General features: G+C 37.2%; 1 protein-coding gene across 1 annotated transcript in view; it reads left to right on the forward strand.

Moving 5' to 3' along the window:
• LOC109107518 (A-kinase anchor protein 6-like) overlaps positions 1–13,217 on the forward strand; it is a 126,514-nt gene that overhangs the window by 21,419 nt on the left and 91,878 nt on the right. The window contains exons 4-5 of the mRNA XM_042773378.1: positions 6,923–7,174; positions 7,502–8,908. Of these exons, the coding sequence (XP_042629312.1) occupies positions 6,923–7,174; positions 7,502–8,908 (1,659 nt within the window). The remainder of the gene's footprint in view (positions 1–6,922; positions 7,175–7,501; positions 8,909–13,217) is intronic.

Here is a 13,217-nt window from a genome sequence, read left to right on the forward strand (position 1 = left end):
CAGTCGGGCAGCACACATCTGTTTCTCCATGAGAGGCCACAGAGCGCAGCACCGACTGATACTCCTACACTCAGTGACTCACATTCAGGCTTCCTACTGACTGTGACATATGACCACTGATTCTTCATCATGTGTGATGCCTGTCAGAATTGAGATTTCAGGATGTATTTTGTATCCTGAAAATGTAACGTCAACAATCATTTACTTTCAAGAGGAATTTTGAGGCAATTACAGATAACGAAAACATATTTCAGTCTCTCAGAAAGTCACATGTCTCTTCCAAGTCTAGGAAAATGAATTATTAAGCATCTTTTCAAGTCCAGTGGCAAGGTGTTCTTAACTATATGTTGTCTTTGACTTTCAAGCATACAGCGCCACCTTGTGGAGAAGATCAGGATTACTGTTCAAGTGTTTGGAGTCAGTAAGGGAGTAACAGTATCAGTAACAGTAAGGCATTTATAATGTTACAAAATATTCAAATAGATGATGTTCTAAATTAAATTTTTTAAAATATATTCAAATAGAAAAAAAAAATTCTGTATCTTTGCCTTTGAAAGCATAAGATACTTGTCACAGTGAGGCTCTGTAACTAGAAACTCTTATGATGTAAAGGACTCTTACAAACATACACTTCCTGTTTTGTGTAAGTTGAACACTAGTTAACATAGATATATTTGTGTCACTGATCATGTGTATTATTTAGAATTTTTCCTGTCATCATCATGTCATTTCTACCTCAGTTTAACATTTAATGATTTTTAAATTTCACTGTGTTGATTTATGTATTGTGTTGTGTTAATAATTAGAACAAGACCGGTAATCATGTTAAATGTTTACTGTTGCCAAATGTTTGCCTCCATCTGCTGGTACATTTAGAGCAGTGGTGCTTATACGGTTTGAAACATCTTTGGTCCCTTTTTCTGCTGTTGACTCACCCATGTATCTCTTACAATACCTTTTTCAAAAACATAAAAAAACTCACAGACTCCAAACTTTTGAACAGTAATGTACTGTATAACTCTAGTTTATAGTAATTATGAACACCCATTTGTTCGTGCATGTCCATTTTTTATATATATTTGTATTTTGTATAAAGTAGCCTTGATATATGAAAATGCATGTCCGACTGTTTTTTCATGTAATTGTGTTTTACGTAAAGTAGGCTTGTAGGTTATAAGTTAGACTTGTATGTTATAAGTATGTTATATTTAAGAACATTGCTGTTACTGCATGGCAAACCATTGACCAAAAGATGGCGTCACTAACAAAGATTCATGAGAGAACGTGAGGATGTCTGTCACTGATGGATGGATGGATGGATAGTACAGAACTGATTCTAAATGGAATAGTCTGGTTTGCAGTAGCAGCTGTGTGTAGTATGTAGAGAGTGGACACACTAATGGATGTCAGAGTGCCAAGAGTTTAGCACACAGCTGTGATGTCCACATTCCCCAGTGAGACCAGCCCACTGAACAATGTCTGCAGACACACCCTTATTTGTGTAGTATGTAGAGAGTGTCTCAGTATGAGAAGGATTCACACACACACACACACACACACACACACACACACACACACACACACACTAATAAAGCACACATGAATTGGCACTAATAGCATGTAATAGCACTTTAGCAGTTGTCAGGACGCCGGGTGTGCCCACACTGATGTGATTTACACACACACGCAGACACACCCATGTTTCTCACGTCTGTATTTTTACCCAGTTGAGACCGGATCAGTTCACGTGGGCATGTATTTGGAGTGATGTAATCTTAGTACTCCTTCAGCCTCATCTGCAGAGAGAGAATGATGTATAGTGGGTCTGTGTGATTTGCAGATATGCTAAAGATTTCACATTTTGTGCCATTTGCATGTTGCAGTTGTTTTTATATAATTTTATAATTATGAAAAAATCAAGTCATAATAGAAAACTAATTTACTAATTTACTGCAGTACTAACATTTTTAAATCTATTTGGTAGAATTAAAGTTTATAGATTATGTTTGGGCCTTTTAGTTAATTAAGGCAACTTTTTACTAGCTAGCTGACCTTTTTATAGCCCTTGGATAAAGATTCTGTTGTTATTTTCTTATAAAATATTACTCTAGTGATGTTTTAAAGCATTTTTAAGAATATTTCTCATGCTTACCAAGGCTGCATTTATTTGTTCAAAAACACAGTAAAAGCAGTAATATTGTGAAATATTATTAAATAATATATTAAATAATATTATTAAATAACTGTTTTCTATGTGAATATATTTTAAAATATAATTTTTGCTGTGATCAAAGCTGAATTTTCAGCATCATTACTCCAGTCTTCAATGTCACATGTTCCTTCAGAAATCATTCTAATATGCTGATTTGCTGCTTAAGAAACATTAAAAAGCCCTTGAATAAAAATTCTGTTGTTATTTTCTTATAAAACATTACTGTTGTGGTACCATGTTTCTTTTGAAGCATCAAATGGTAATACCATTGTACTTAAAGCTATATATCATGGGTCAAAAATTTGGGGTCGGTAAGATTTTTTAATGTCTTTGAAAGAAGTCTCTTATGCTTACCAAGACTGTATTTATTTGATAGCATAATATTCTAAAATATTATTACGATTTATTATAACTGTTTTCTATTTGAATATATTTTGTGTCATTTCTTCCTGTGATCAAAGATGAATTTTCAGCATCATTACTCTTTAGTGTCACGTGATCCTTAAGAAATCAGTGTAATAAGCGGATTTGATTTCTTAATATTATCAATGTTGAAAACAGTTGTGGTGCTTCATAAGTTGATGAATAGAAAGTTTTGTAACATTATAAATGTATTTAGTGTAATTTTTAAATTTTTTTATTTAATGCATCCTTGCTGAATTAGGAAGTATTATTTCTTTCAAAAAATCTTAATGAACCCAAACTTTTGAACGGTAGTGTATGATTAACACATACATGGTTTTTCCAAGGTACTTCATCAAAAACCATGCTATTTTAAAAACCATGCTATTTTAAAAAGTGAGCCATGAACACATCAGTTTTATTTACCATGCTAAATAAAACATTTTATTTTTTCGCTATTTACCCTGTTACATTTAATTATTTTTAAAATGAATGGTGTGTCAATGCTGCGTCGGAACAGAATACTTCTTGTAGTTTTCCAAAGAATCTTTTGTATCTTCTGAGAGATTAATATTATTTTAATATGTATGTTTTCAGTGTTTCAAATTCATAGATAAAAATGCAAATGTACATGTTTGTGATGCATTTGCTTAAAAACTACTGTGCCAAACACATTGATTTGCATTATGAAGCATTTTAGTATGCAAATCCTTAACACAGCTGTAAATAAACCTCATTTTTTAACACTTTGGACATAGGTTGTATTAATGTAATGTACTAGCCTTGTTGATGTTAATATCAATGTGGAAGCCCCAATATGTGCTGTGACCTAAGCGTCTCCAGTTACGCCTCAAACCCCCTTGTAACCCCCCCACAGCAGCTGCCCGTGCCGGTGGGCCAGACAAAGTGAGAGCAGCACGAGGGCTGCTGGAGGGAGGGAGAGGTCAGGTCCCAAAATAGCCCCTCGGTTTGGTGAGACAGCCCCTCCTCCGAAGATAAAGACAGAATGGAAGAAACAGGCCAGTGAAGTGAGTGAGGAAGAGATACAGAGAGAGAGAACGATAGCATATCAGGCAGCACAAGCACTCAGAGCTGACATCAGATCTGACACACATCAGCGCTGCATGCTGTGCAGAGCACACTAAACCAATCTCTGACTTCATTCTCTTTGATTCATTGTGATTCACTTCAGCCAGCGAGCAGGTAAGAGGAGGGATCAACTGACATGCTCAAGTATATTTCTAACAGGAAGCCTCTGATGGGTTGACATTGTGAAGATTGTTTGAAATATTGTTAGGATGTGAAGTCGAGTGGCTGAGTTTCTTTTGTGGATAATGGAGTAGGCTGGCTTTGTGTTTGGTGTTGCTTATTGCACATTTTAGGTGTGAATTGGTGTATTTAGTAGGAAGAGGTTTATGTATTATTTTGCATTTGTAAAAGGAAGAACTTTTATTGAAAGTTCACTTTTGTGTGAGTGTTTGTATGCGTGTCCATGTGCTTGTGTCATCAGAGGTCACATGGTATTGACAGGGCAGCTGTGATGCACTTACAACTTTCACTGGCCAGTGATAAAAAAAGTACCTAAAAGTACCATGCTACTACCAAGATTTTTTGTACTACGGTGTAATCATTGTACACTACTCTTCAAACGTTTGGGGTCGGTCGTTAAAAAAAAAGATGTTTGAAAGAAGTGTCACTAAAGCTGCATTTATTCGATCAAAAACACAATGAAACAGTAATATTGTGAAATATTATTATAGTTTGAACTACTTTCTATTATTCCTGTGATCAAAGCTGAATCTGAAAAAAAATTAAAAAAATCTTTCTTGGTTTACTGAACTGGTGTATGCATACAGTTAACTGGTCAGGATCACAAAATAAAGACTGTGGGTGATCAGGGTCTTGTGTGACCCTGAAAGGTTTATTTTGTGACATTGACCTTGGAAAATGGGACATAAAATATTGATTTGAGTGGAGAAAAGCATACCACAGAGTGATATGAGAGACCTGAAACCTGCGTAGCTATGTAAGAAATTTAGACAATTAATTAAATATTTTTGTGGTCATTATAATGCTGCAGTTGACCAGTGAGAATCAGTTAGTGTCATTTGAATCATTGTAAAGAGTTTGTAAACACAGTTTGTAAATGCTTAGTTTAACTGTAAATGTTTTGTTCATCAACCATTTAATGACTAAATGACTAAAATAGTTCTTCTACTATATCACCTTAGTATCTCATGATTTCAATATTTGAATCTTTTTAATGTGATTCTTATCTTGACACTATTTTTAGAGAACCTTTTGGTTTGGTTAAGCCATCATAATCTGTATTATAGTATGTGTGCTACAGTAGGTGATCTGTGACTCCTGTAACATGGTCAGCTTGCACTCTACTGTTTGTTTTTGAGCCAGTGAGGCAGGAGTGTATGAGACCTGCTGCTTTTTGGCGGCATATCTGACCTACATTTAGTGGTGCCGTGTTATTTTAGGGAGTGTGCGACACCGTATCAAAGATGCTGTTGGCCACAACTCTGGTGTTGCTGTGTTGACCACGAGCTGCAGTTGTTTTGGCATGTCTGCCGTGCCCCATAAATGCTTCTGTGAACTATATTTTCTCTCACCTTTCTCTTAATTGTCTTAGTGCTTTTTAGGTTCTGACATTTTCACGTTTTGGACAAAATACTGAACTAGTTTGTTTTTCAGAAAAAAATTTATTTACACCGTGATATCAAAGATGCAGTTGTCACTTGGACTGATATTTTGAATTTAATGCGATTAAATACAAATACTGTTTATTTTATTTTATTTATTTAGTTTAGTTTTTATGATGCAATTACAATAATATCGAAGTGACAAAATGTTTGAAAAGGAAGTTTCAGTTTATGTCCTAGGAAACTATTTTGCCTCCTGAATTAAAAGTTTATAAATGTTGTTTAAAGTTTGGATGAGATGAGACAACTGTCAGACTTTGCTAGCAGCTGAGCCTCCTGACTTACACAGGCTGGGGGAGGGAACATAACATGTTCCAACTATATAAAGTGGACCCAAACTGTATTCGGACACTTTAGGTACACTTTAAAAAATATTAATCTCATTGCATTACTTGGTGAAAAAAATGCAATTGTTATCTAACTTTACATGCAATCGTTATCTAATACAATGAATGACATTCAGACATTATTAAGTAGAGACTTAAGTGTCCAAATACTTTTTTGGGGTCTCTTTAAATATGCAGTTGCTATGTAGTGTATCTACACCATCTCATCTTATTCTGTTTCGTAATCTAATTTTCTGAAATTAGCTACTGCTTCTGAAACTATCCTTTTAATATCAGCCCCTGGCTGCTTGATTTATGATTTGTACCACAGTGACAGTAAAAAAAAAAGCCCCCAGACCCAGTGACCCACGGTCATAAATGTGCTCTTCACTGATGTGACTTTCACATCAGATAAACCAGATAAACCGGAACTATTTAGCAACTAAAATTATATTATATATCCCAATAAGATCCCAGTGAAATCATTGTAAAATCTCAAAAATATCAAGAAGCAAAACTGCACTGTTTGGTATGTACCTACATTTTGAACAGTAGCGTATATGACGTGAAAGACATAATCTGTGGTAATTTACTGGGAAAACCACATGGCTCTTTGGTATATTCTGAGATCTCCTCTGTATTATTCACATGTCATGTGAAAATGACTCAAATGTCCATCCATTTCCTCTTATATGGATACATAACATGGTGATGTTGTTTCACTTGTGCCTGGTTGAAGGTACAGTAGGTGCATGACAAGTACTTTAGTACTTGGATCGTTTAGTCCCTTTTATCAAAACAAAACTACAGTAAATGATAAAACTGCAGAAAGGCCTTGAAATCTGAGCTGTTAACATAATAATTGGTATGCATAATGCAGATATATCCTGTTGAGTAATTCAATCTTTGCTTCAGTGAGCCGTGGTTCTGGAAAAAATATCTCTTCTTTCAGAAAATTCCAAAGTACTTGTTACTCATGTCCTGTTCTTTTCTCATGAATTATAATGAATTATGTTTTTTTCTGAACATTAGACATCTTCTATCTAAAAAGCCTTTAGAGGGTGTTTCTTTAATATCCAGTGGGTTCTGGATTGCTGATGGAAATAGGTATTTTAGCACAGGAGGAAGTGGTTGAGAAAGCCACATCATCAGAAATTGTGTATTTCCAAAGAGCTGTATGAATCCAGTGCCATCATATGATGTGTAATTTCATGCATAAAATTGCAGATCATAATATTTGTTGATTGTCTGTGCATTTGTCTGTCTGATAGGACATCTGTGAAGACATATCCGATCATGTCGAGCAGATCCACGCACTGTTGGAGACCGAGTTCTCCCTGAAGCTCCTGTCCTACTCCGTGAACATCATAGTGGACATCCGGAGCGTGCAGCTCCTCTGGCACCAGTTGCGAGTGTCCGTGTTGGTTCTGAAAGAGAGGCTTCTCCAGGGCCTCCAGGACTCCAACGGCAACTACACCCGCCAGACTGACATACTGCAAGCCTTCAGCCAGGATCACGATGAGGTCAGATACATCTCCAAAATGTCATCCAAATTAAACCACCTAAAGCGGGTACATCCCTTGCTTAGGGTACATCCAATACGAATTTACAAGGACAGAAAGTTAGTTATGCAACGTTTTGCTGGGAGTGTACCATAAACTCATTTGATATACACTTCACCAAAGATATTCAGACTAGACAACTCTAGCACACATGCTTTTCTAGTAGACACTTGCAGTAAGGTGTACTTGCTTATCTTAGTTGAGTTCTTTTAACATAGAATATATTTGATTACATTTTAAATTTGAGTTTGCAAATGAGCCTGTTTTTGTGATCTCGATCATCTTTAGGCTCGGCTGGACGCTTTGACAGAAGTGGACGACTCTGGTCAACTGACCATTAAATGCAGTAAGGACTACTTCTCCTTGGACTGCGGTATCACTGCTTATGAACTGAGCGACTACAGCCCTATTGACGACCCCGAAGGTCGAGGGCCACGCTCCCTTTATCCCGAGTTGGAGCAAGACTTTCCAGAACTGCTTCAGAGTGTGGATCTCCTCAACATTGCAGCCTCTAGACAAAACCAGGTGTCATCTCCACCTGCAGAAGAGTCTGTTACCCCCACCCAGGAACCTCAAGAGACAATCAGTGGTCCCACTAAAGAAGAAAGTGCACCAGATTCAGCAATGCAGGGAGATAGTGGCTTTGGCCTTTCCAAACGCCCTCTTCAAGGTGGCTTTAAGAGTGACGTCTCTCCCACACAGCCTCTGCCTAAAAAGCCCATGTATCTGAGGGGTGATGGGGACACAAGGTGCACTAGGTCTTCGCCTCTCCAGTACCAAGCTGACTTGAGCAGAAGCACACCCTCCCTTCTGGATACACCAGATCGCGCCAAGTTCTGGCTGGAGCTGGAATCAGTTTATCCAGGCAATGGGAGTCAGTCCTACGAGAGTCTCCATGCCGTGAATGGAGGGATCTTGCAGATGAGTCTCAAGAGACCTTCTGTGTCCACTGAAGTTCCTCTGGAGAGACACTCACCAGAGGCTGTGCAGGGATTCCACACGCAGAAGCACTTGACAAACTTCAAGACTATGCACTCCAAAGCCAAGCAGGCTTACAGTGACTCTTCCAGCCCACCACCATCCTCAGGGGAGGACATCTCAGACCCAGACCAGCGGGAAATGTCATCCAGTCCAGACGATCAAGCTCCCACCACAGGTTCTCTCTGGATCGTGAACCAGAATGGTTTGTGCATCTCCAACGCATCGGGGAGCTCCAAAGAACACTGGTATGGTTCGGATGAGTTCCTCGCTCTTCCCGCCCAGCTGAAAAAGACAGAGATGTTAGCATTGAAGCTGGAAAGCCTCGCTCAGGTTTTACCACAAAGGGGCCTGGAGGAGTCCATCCAGGATGTGGATGACTGGGAGCTCACTGAGGCCAACCCTGATTGGGAGAGCAGCAGTGATCTCCTTTTGCTTCACCCCTATAAGAAGCCCTCCCGAGCCGGCCGCTTTTCACCTACCTCCTCGAGTGACGTGGCACCTTCCCTGGATGACAGCATCGAGTCTGGCCCACTCAGCGACCTGTTGTCTGAGGATGATGGGGCGCGAAGCACACCAGAATCCAGGGGTAGAAATATATCGGCTGGCCAGCCCAATGCACCAAAGATGATGTTTCAGTGCACACCCTTGATACAGCAACTGCTAGCAGATATTCACCACCAAGAGAACTACCATGATGTCTGGGCGAAGATAGAGGTAAGAGATTTCTGCTTTTTGGCACAGTATTCTTGAATAACTTTTCCAACTGTTTTTGAAATTGAATACTAGCTTACTTTGTGCCACTTTGGACTTACTGTGCCATATACTAAAAACCATACTTTCATGTTTATACCAAACAGTTTCATACTGTTTCATATATTTCATATACTGTGGCTTATGAAACTGAATACTGTTATATATAAAGTATGATGAATCCAAGCCAGTATACAGTGAACTATTTTGAATGTACTTCATACTGTTCCATATATACTGTGCTTTCTGTACTATATACTAATACTGTACAGTATATACTTTGTACTCTGGCATATGTAAGGTTTCCTGAATACTGTGCAGTATATATTTTATAGTAACTGTAGGCATTCTATGATAAACGTTTCATGTTATGTTACAGTTGGATTGTGGGTTACACTATACTGTCCAGTGTACTCTTCCTGTATACTGCTCATTTTTGCAAATAAAGCAGGTCATCCTAGGATACTTGTTATATATTGCAAAAATAGTAAGAGTAGTGTGTTAGTTCCATAACCAATCACTCAACAAATCTAAATGAACAACCAAGTGTTAATGCTAACCCTCTAAACTTACATTTATCACAGTTCTACATTTCCGATTTAATTTGAAAGGGATATAATCATTAAGGAAGCCATTTCTATGCCTTAGTCCTCATTCACAAAGAGGCGGCAGCTAATATGTGTCACTACACTAAGCAGATATTAAAAACAGCTGATAACTAAAGGGGTAATGAACTAACAAGCCACCTCAGCCTTTTGCTAATATTCAAAGCTTAATTAACAGGATTGCACTTCTCAACAACCTCTCTTCAGTCCCAAGTCTGTAATTAAATGATTAGCTGTGTAATTAAGAACATGCAGTCATGTTTATAAAGGACCTGGGGGCTTGAGGAAACTCAAACTTGTCAGACTGGTTCTACACTTTCTTATGGGCTATGTGCAGAATAGCATACTACCATTCTCTTACTATTGCTGAACTATATATTATGTAGACTATGCACAGTATGCTAATTTTCTGAATGCATGGAAATACCCCAATGACCTAGTAAATTTGCTGAAATGAGCAGTATGCAACAGAATTACTGCAGGGAATGAACACTGCATCCTTCAATGCAGTGCATCTTTAGCTATTGTGTGATGCATTAACTTTAAGAAATTGAAAAAAATATGCATGGATTAAAGATGCATATTAAATATGCAAATTTGTATTTACATTTTATTAATTTAGCAGATGGCAATTAAGGAACATCACAAGCAAGTTTCCATAGGACCCAACTATAACACTAAACTGAATGCCACTTAAATGCAACATCATGAGACAAACTAGTGAGGTCAGCACAATGTGACATTGTGGTTTGAAATGTTTATCATGGAATAATGCATATTAATTAACTTATAAAAATTAAAGCATAAACATTTTTTATTTCCTGACTGTTGACCTTGGGATTAGTTCTACGTTTTTATTTACTGTCTTAGAAACATAGTAGCGTACTATCGCCATCTGGTGGTCAAATGGAAATTTACGTCAAGAACACCATCAGAACACTAGAAACATTAGTTCATATAAATTAGTTTGTGTGTGCTTGTTTGTGTTTAAGAAAATGAGACAATAATGAGTGCATGAAATCAAGTTTTTTTTAACAAGATAATTTAGATGCCGACCATTTTTTGCAACTTTTGGTGCTCTGGTAAAAAAAAAAAAAAAAGTGCATAGTACCCAAAAAGACAATATAAATTAATATATTAATTAAACAATTTTATATCTGCCACTACTGTCTTTAAAAAAAAAAAAAAAAAAAAAGAAAGAAAGAAAAAGAAATTAAGGCAAGTGATCTAAAGATTTTTGCACTGTTTCAAGGAGGTGTCCTATTAAATTATTAAAGGTTTGCATTAGTGCTCTAACTGCTGTGGTTGGTTATAATGTGGTTATACTATGTGCGTTCAATATTTTTTTTGCTTTCATTCTATGGCCGGTTACATAAAATGCTTAGACTAGTCTTACAAGTTAGACATCTGTTTTATTTATTTAAGATCAAAACATATTTTTTTTTTGGGTCAGTTACATTACATTACATAAAAATGTAGATTGGCTTACTGTTAGTTGGTCAGACTAGTTCTTAAAACACTTAACATAGAGGCTAATTTTATGTACTGTAAATGGCCACTGATGTAGAATGATCAATAACATTAGGCACATTTCGGCAAGTGTCATGACTTTCTATCGTCCACTGGAATTATTTTAGTTCACACTAATTCATATTTTATCACCTGTACATTCAGTCTACGGTTTTATCCAAGTAGATCATTCCTTACAACACAGGAAGCACTTTCGAAGGCCACTTCTTAACACTCCTCATGTCTTATGGACAGTATCAACGGCAATCTTGCCAATCTGATGGAGGTGGATAACTAGTGAAGGGAAGGATGCCCTCAAAAGTTTTCAGCTGTAATCCTTCCTTTGATTCCAGTGCAGGTGTGTGAGTGTGTATGTGTGCATGTGTGCAGTAAGCTCACTGGAGCGGGTGGAGGTAGGCAGCCACATCCACCTGAGATGATGTGTGTCACAGGAGGAGGTGATTGATTACATTAGTATTCAGCCGCTGGAGATGACTTCATTCTCATGGCAACAGACAGCTGGCAGCTGAAGACTCTTCTTGGGGGCATCTCATGGGCCTAGTCATGTATGACGCCACCAGCTCTTCTTCCCCTTCTCCTTGTATTTTTCTGTATCTCTCTATCTGTGTCTCTTCTGCCTCCCCCCACCTTGACATTCATTGCATATCTTTGTCTTTGTGTCTTTATTTTTGGTGCCAGTTATGGTAATAAAAATAAGGCAGTGATAATAAAAATATATATATATATATATATATATATATATATATATATATATATATATATATATATATATATATATATATATATATATATATACACACACACACACACACACACACACACACACACACACACACACATTTTATTCAACTGATTTTTTTCCCCCAATAGAATTTGATTTGAGAGCTGCTGCAGAGGGCAGTGAATTATGATCATTTTTATTGTATCATAATATACTTTTTTATTATTATATTTATATATGCAAATGATTATATTAGGTAGAAAAATTATGCTTATCTTTAAGACCATATACATATATAATGTATATTTATTTATTTTTGGCATATAGAAAATTAAATCCATTTTAAATTGTGACATATTCATGATAAGCAATGTAAATTCTTTTTATTTTATTTTTGAACAATTCCTATTTAATGCATATAAACACACATGATAAAAGCAGACATACAACATCAATGTGATTAAATAATCAACAAAATTTTATTTTTGGTTGAACAATTCTTGTATGTATTGAATACGGTGAAAGCAGTGGTTTCTGAGATTGTCCATTAGCTCTCTCTCACTCTCTCTGTCTGTCTCTTTCTTTTTCTTTCTCTGGGGCATGGACTCGTGTCTCATTTTCTCTTCCTCCCTCTGTAATACACTCACAAACAGGTCTGGTGACAAGCTCAGTTAATGCCATGACCAGCGGCTACATATTCATCTGCTCTGAGAGCTTTATCAGTGCACAAGATGAGAGCGAATTACACGGCGTCCCTGCCAGGGGAATAATTTAGCGGCAGTATCTATTGATCTCCAGCGACTGCCACAATTTCACAGAATTCCTTTGGTCTATATGATGATGTACTATATTGCACTAGAGCTGGAGAGATATGCAATAGTTTGAGGGATTTCTTTCAACATAAAATTAATCAACCAGCTTTGGCCAGCTTGACCAAGACAGTCTTCCAGACCAAAACCAGTCCCAGCTCATCTGTTCAAAAAATACAGACAATAAACCAGTAGGAAATGCATTAAGGCCTTATTCTGAGATCTGAAATGGCACATCTGATTCCTCTCCAGCATTTAGCTTTGAAAGCACAGCCAGTCTCACCCACTTCAAAGCTTTTCTGCCGGTGAAGGCCGAGCAGTCGATAAAATTATGGGATTTTTAGCCGGCGTCTGTGGAGAGGTCATTTGTATCAATATCTTTGATTTTCGCCAAAGTTAGATAATGAGCAGTAGGAGCTGCCTTAGAGAAAGGGCGAGATGTTCTCATATTACATTCAGATGGATCATTAGAGACTTTATGAAATGGTATTTGATCTGCATGGGCGTATGACATCGAAACATGAGAAGACCAGCATATTTGTCACTCTAATTAGAGCTCAGATCCTCGTCATTCACCCTCTGGTTAACCACAGACTTGAAGGAATAGT

This window comes from Cyprinus carpio, chromosome A17, assembly GCF_018340385.1.
Source record: "Cyprinus carpio isolate SPL01 chromosome A17, ASM1834038v1, whole genome shotgun sequence".
In the NCBI taxonomy this organism is placed as follows: Eukaryota; Metazoa; Chordata; class Actinopteri; order Cypriniformes; family Cyprinidae; genus Cyprinus; species Cyprinus carpio.